Here is a 5,967-nt window from a genome sequence, read left to right as displayed (position 1 = left end):
GGGGGGGTCCCCACGCTCCGCAGCCCGCCGCGACGCCCTGTGCTTTCCCGGGCTGCGCCGGCGCAGGCGCGTCCTCCCGGCCGCTGAGCAGCTCCGGTGCCTGGGCCTGGGTCGGGCGTCCCCACAGGTGAAGGTGTGGATCAGGGGCACTGCTGTCCCCCGGCCTGAGGAATCACACCCGGTGACAGAGCCTCGGCCTCCTTCATGTGCTTAGGGGTGTGTGGGGGCCGCGACGCCCTGTGCTTTCCCGGGCTGCGCCGGCGCAGGCGCGTCCTCCCGGCCGCTGAGCAGCTCCGGTGCCTGGGCCTGGGTCGGGCGTCCCCACAGGTGAAGGTGTGGATCAGGGGCACTGCTGTCCCCCGGCCTGAGGAATCACACCCGGTGACAGAGCCTCGGCCTCCTTCATGTGCTTAGGGGTGTGTGGGGTGGGGGGGGTGGAGAGAAGGGGCGCTGCCTGCCGAGCTCAGCCCCATGCCCCCCGCCACCCCGCTGCAGGGCGCCTCATAGGCTGTTGTCGGAGTTCCGGCCACCCGCCCCTGAGAGCAGCCACCCTGTGTCCCCCATGCTCCCCTTTGGGACGCCTTTGTGAAGGGCCCTGGACAGAGCGGCGCCACGGGCACCCGAAGCCGGGCTCCGGAGAAGGGGCCGATGAACAGGGCGCGCAGTGGGGGAGGGGCGCCTGACCTTGCTCGCAGTGCCTGCCGTGGAACCCGCGGGGACATTCGCACGTGTACGAGTCGTCGTGGGCGTCACAGGAGCCTCCATTGAAGCAGGGGTCCGAGTCGCAGGGCGAGGGCAGCGCTGCGGGGGCAAAGGGGGCCCTGGAGCAAGTGTCACCCCCGAACAGGAGGCTGCAGGGGCCGTGCCTGCCAGGTCACCTGGACGCCCGGCAGGAACCTGGGCCACTTAAAATACATTCTGCCCCGGCCTGACCACGGCGGGCTCTGAGGCCCCTCCCTGGAATTCTGTTATTTCTGAATTTTCCAGAATCCAGCCTCCCTCTTCTGAGAGCTGGATGGAGCTGTGGTCCACGACGTCTTCACGTCACCACCAGCAGAGCCCAGCACACGGAACGACACACTACGTGAGTCATTACGCACACGGGCAAGGACGGAGCAGCGAGTTGGCCCCACACGCGGAACCGCGCAGGCGCTAACTTCCGACAGCCCGGCGGGGGCCCAGGCGCCCAGCACCCGGCGCAGCGGCGAGGTTGGGGGACAAGGACCTGGGCTGCACCACCAGGGCGGCTCGGAGGGGCGCAGCCACCGCAGGAAGCCCCGGCCTCTGGCCTGCCGTGCCCCCCTGCTTTCCTTCACCCCCCGTTTCCAGGCAGCCCCCCAGCCCCGCGGGCGCGCCCCCGCGCCCCCTCACAGCGGCTGGCGTTGTGGTCGGTGTGGCAGACGCAGAGGTAGCTCCCGCCGTACTCCATGCAGTAGCCCCCGTCGGGGCACTGCGCGTTCACGTTGCAGGGTGTGGCCGTGACTTCTGCGGGGAAAGGGTGAGCCCTGTCTCGTCTTTCTGGGGACACGTCCCGGACCAGGGTCTGGCTACGCAAGACCCAGTGACTGCGCCGGGGCAGTCAGATCAGGCACTTCTGGGCCAGCCCCTCCTGGGGCCACCGCTGGAGGATCTGGACCTGGGGACCCCAGTCCAGGCCGCAGCCGCCATTAAAACTCGGGTTCGGGGGATGCTCGGGGCAGGGCACCTACCAAATTCGCAGAGAAGCCCAAAGAAGCCGGGGGGGCACTGGCAGAGGGTGGTGTTGGTCCCCAGGCACCTGCCTCCGTTGTGGCACTCACAGTCCTCGGGGGTTCCTGCCACGGAGAGAGGGAGGAGCCTCCATTGTGGGGGCGCCGGAAGGCGGGGCCCTCTCCCGCCCCCGCCCGCTCCTGGCGCGCTTCCTGGGGTACACTCGCAAGCCCGCCCCCGCCCTCAAGGTTCTCCGTCGTGGGTGTCCGCATGTGCCCCCCCACGGGGAGCCCCAGCTCGCGGCCCCCGCGGCACCCCCACGCACTGTCACGGCAGTCGCGGCCCATGAACCCTTCGGGGCACTCGCACGTGTAGCCCCGGTCTGCGTCCACGCAGGTGCCCCCGTTCTGGCAAGGCGCCGAGAGGCAGGCGTCGGGCACCAGGGGGCTTCCTGCAAGAAAGACAGTGGTCACTGGGGCGGCGGCACTCGTCGCGGGGTTCACCTCTGTTCTCGGGGCCGAGCGGGGTTGAAGCCTGAGGCCTGTTGCGCAGAAGCTGCTTTCCTGCCGCCCCGCACCCGCGCGCCCCCTCTTTGGAGCAGAACGGCCGCCGGGGTGACCACGGGCCCTTGGCGTGTGCCAAAGGCCCAGGAAGGCCGAGGCCTCGAGATGCTTCTGCCCACGCACCTGTTAGTAAAACTCGGGGCTTTTCCAGATACCTTTCTGTTGTATTTTTCTGGTTTAATTCATCTGCGGTCAGAGACCACTGGCCCTTTTCAGTTTAGTGAGCCTGTGCCATGGCCTGCAGGGCGGCCGACCTGGGGTGCCCCGGAGCCCTTGGAAAGGACTTGCGTGTGAATGTCCGGCAGGCCAGCGACAGGGTGGGGGGGGCAGGGGGGTGTCTCCTGTCCTTACTGACTTCCGGCCACCTGGCCCCCGTTTTCTGCCTGCGTTTCTCTGCGCGTCTGTCAGCTTTTGCTTGGCGTTTGGGTTCATGTTGATTGTAGGTTCAGAGCTGACGATGAACTGACCCTGCTGTCATCTTCCGAGGTCCCTCTTCAGCCCTCAGTGCTCCTCGAGCTGCAGTTTGTCTCAGAGGGACGTAGCTGTGCCCGTTGGTGATTCTTGGCCAACCTACTGCTCTTCCTCGTCCAGCGTTGGGTTTCTTCGTGCAGGTTCGGAATGTATCTGTTAAATTAATACACGGCACAGTTGGCTTTTGTTTGCTGGGCACGTCCATGGATTTTAACACACACGTCGATCTGTGAGACCCCACCAGTCTGGATCAGAACATCCGTCGCCCCAGACGTCCCTTGTCTCTCTCTTCAGGGTCACAGACGCCCTCCGTTCCACTTCACATGCAACGGAGGGCCCGCCAGCTCCTGCTCCCTCTTCCTGTCCTTCATCCGGAGGTTGACAGACTGGCCCACGCACCGATTCTTGCCTGCGACCAATTTTTTAAAATAAAATTTCATCGGAGCAGAGACGGTTTTGTTCCTTCACGTGTCGTCTGTGGCTGGCTGCTCTGCCTTCCATTGACGGAGTTCAGTAGCTGTGACGGTAAAGCCAAAAATATTCGTCTCTCACGCCATTCATCTGGCACACTCTGCCCTAAGCGTATTATACCTCCATGTACGCTATAAACCCCAAATATGTAGCTCTTGTTTTGTTTTTATGAATATCTTCAAAGAGGTGAAAAGGTAAAAAGTCCCACACATGCCGGCGTATCTGCCATTCCCGGCACTCATCATTCCTTGGTGTGGGCCCCGTTTCTGGTCCCATCTTCCTTCTGTCTGAAGAATTGAACGTTTCTTATAGCGGACGTGCTGGTGATGAAGTCTCTGTTTTCGCTGTCTGAAGACGCCTTTGTTCCACCGTCGTCATGGGAAGTAGTTTTCCTGGGCGTACACTACGTCGATAGTGGTTTTCTTTCCATGTTTAAAGGCCACTGTCTCTGACAGGACTTCTGCTGTCACCCTGTTTCTGTTTTGAGGGTGTCTTTTTTCTCTGGCTGCTTGTAAGATTCTCTTTGTCATTAGTTTTCAGCAAGTTGACTGTGATGTGGCTTTGTGTGGTTTTCTTCATGCTTTTTCTGGATGTGTGGGGTTTTAGTTTTCATCAAATGCAGCGTTTCCTCAAACACTCTGCACCCCCCGCCCCGCCCCAGGACACTCTGCTCCACAGGTCACTGAAGGGCTGTTCCTCTCTCCGTCTCTCTCTCTGCTACGCATTGAGTTGTTTCTGTTTTTCTCTTCAAGTTCACTGATATTTCCTTCTGCAGCGTCTAACCTGCTGTTAATTCAATCCATGGTATTTTTAAAATTCAAACATTATATTTTCACCTCTAGAAGTTTCTTTCTTACCTATTTCTCATGCTCGTTTCCCATAGCAGCTGTGGGCACATGGAACATTTTTATCGCAGGCAATTAAACATCCGTATTTGCTGATTCATTCATTTCTGGCACTGTTTTTATTGATCTGTTTTTCTTCTGGCTGTGTGTCATATCTTAATTCTTTTTATGCCTGATAATTTTTTATTGTATATTTTGGGTTCCTGGGTTCTGTGCTGGATTTTATTCTGGCATACAGCTAAATTACTTAGGATCAGTAAAAATATATATATATTTTTAGGCGAGGCAACCCTCGGTTGACCTCACAGATTGCAAGGACCTTGTCAGCTTACAATCCCTTATTATTATTTATTTTATTGATTTTTTACGCCTACAGCACCTGGCCTTCCTAGGTAGCCTCCTATCCAAGATCAGATGGGATCGGCTCGCTCAGGGCAGCATGGCTGTAGTCTCAGGCTTTCAGATCGTTGTGGCTGTTCAGCATTTATCTATCCCCACTACAGAGGTGACACCCCACCGAGGACACCACACTGCGCTGGCCCTGGGCACAAAGAGCTCCCCCCACTCGAGCTGGTGGGGGCGCAGTATTCCAGCCCCGCTGGGAGCCGGGGACCGACCGCAGCCTGGCGCATGCCCCCCGCGCAGGCCCAGCGGCCCCTGCGGAGCCTCTGAGCGGGGGGTCTCGTGGCCCCGCCCCCAGCAGCACCATCCTCGCTCACGTTCCGCCCGCAAACTCCAGCCACCGAACCAAGCGGGCTCCACTCGGAGACTCAGAGGGGCTGCTGGAGCCTGGACCCCTCCGTGCATCGCAGCCTGGAGAGTGGCCCCCGGCAGAACCCAGGCGACCGCGGGGCTCACCTCACCTCGTTCCCTCTTCTCAGGGACCAGGGGCTCGTGCTATTGTCCAGTGGCTGGAAACTGTTGTTTCATATATTTTGTCTGGTTTTCTAGTTCTTGACAGTGAGAGAGCAGTTCCCAGAGCGGTTAACCCTTGGCCGGAAGCGGGAGGCCAGATGCTCTTTTTTTCCATGATCTCCAAATTTTGGCCACCTTCTTATCGGATCCGATTAGAATGTCAAGGTTTGCACCGTGCAAGGTGGTTGCTGAGCTTATATTAGTGGTAGAAGTGTCGCTTCTGTTGATGCCTCCTGTCTGCTTTCATTCGCTTTATTCTTCTGTACAAAATGTGGTTTCTTTGTAAACTCTTTTGAGATCACTTATCTGTTTTCTGACACAAATTTAGTTAAATACACTGATATTTTGACAACAATCTGGGCAAGGAGAACTGTGGCACATACGGTGACTTTAAGCAACCGGCCAGGTGAGGGTGCCAGCCTCCAGCCCTCACCGTGCAGCCTCGCCCTCTCCTGAGCACACAGCCCGCCCACATGTGGCCGTCTGACCCAGTGGCCGACGGCAGGCACAGCATCACCTTTGTCTTACTTATGGCTAAAATGTAATTTCCTCCTAAGTTTCAGACTCAGAGTAAATCTGAGAGTCGGTCCTCAGCGGCTCCCTGGGTAGAAGCCGCCCGCACTGTCGGCACAGGGCCGAGGCCGCTGGAGGTCGGAGCCATGCTGTGCACTAAGGCCCTGGACCTTTTCTGTGAGTCGTGAAATCTAGTTGGCCTTTTAACTGAGCTGAGTCACAGTCGGCATTTAGACAAGAAGAAACAGAGTAGGAAGTAGCAGATCTCGTCACACATGGTAAGGGTCAGTTGCCTTCCCGGCTCCCACTGTGTGGTCCCTCGCCTGTCCGGGGTCGCAGTAGGGAGGGAGGGTGGTGGATGGTGCAGACTCCCCTGAGCAGGGAGAGGGGCCTGCATTTTGCCGGGAGACCAGGCCCAGCGAGGAGCAGGGACTGGCTCGGCGGCACTCAGCAGGTGAGGCGGAACCAGGATCCGCACAGTGGGGGCGGCGGGGTGGGGG

At 59.2% G+C, this 5,967-nt stretch overlaps 1 protein-coding gene across 1 annotated transcript in view; it reads right to left on the bottom strand.

Moving 5' to 3' along the window:
* SNED1 (sushi, nidogen and EGF like domains 1) overlaps window positions 1–5,967 on the bottom strand; it is a 58,932-nt gene that overhangs the window by 33,319 nt on the left and 19,646 nt on the right. The window contains exons 10-13 of the mRNA XM_025045434.1: window positions 2,015–2,140; window positions 1,710–1,814; window positions 1,372–1,485; window positions 685–801 (exon numbers count right to left, since the gene is read on the bottom strand). Coding sequence (XP_024901202.1) covers window positions 685–801; window positions 1,372–1,485; window positions 1,710–1,814; window positions 2,015–2,140 — 462 coding nt within the window. The remainder of the gene's footprint in view (window positions 1–684; window positions 802–1,371; window positions 1,486–1,709; window positions 1,815–2,014; window positions 2,141–5,967) is intronic.

Source organism: Pteropus alecto, unplaced genomic scaffold, assembly GCF_000325575.1.
Source record: "Pteropus alecto unplaced genomic scaffold, ASM32557v1 scaffold143, whole genome shotgun sequence".
Lineage (NCBI taxonomy): Eukaryota > Metazoa > Chordata > Mammalia > Chiroptera > Pteropodidae > Pteropus > Pteropus alecto.
The sequence above is the reverse complement of the archived record's forward strand: the minus strand, read 5'-3'. Positions and strand labels throughout refer to the sequence as shown.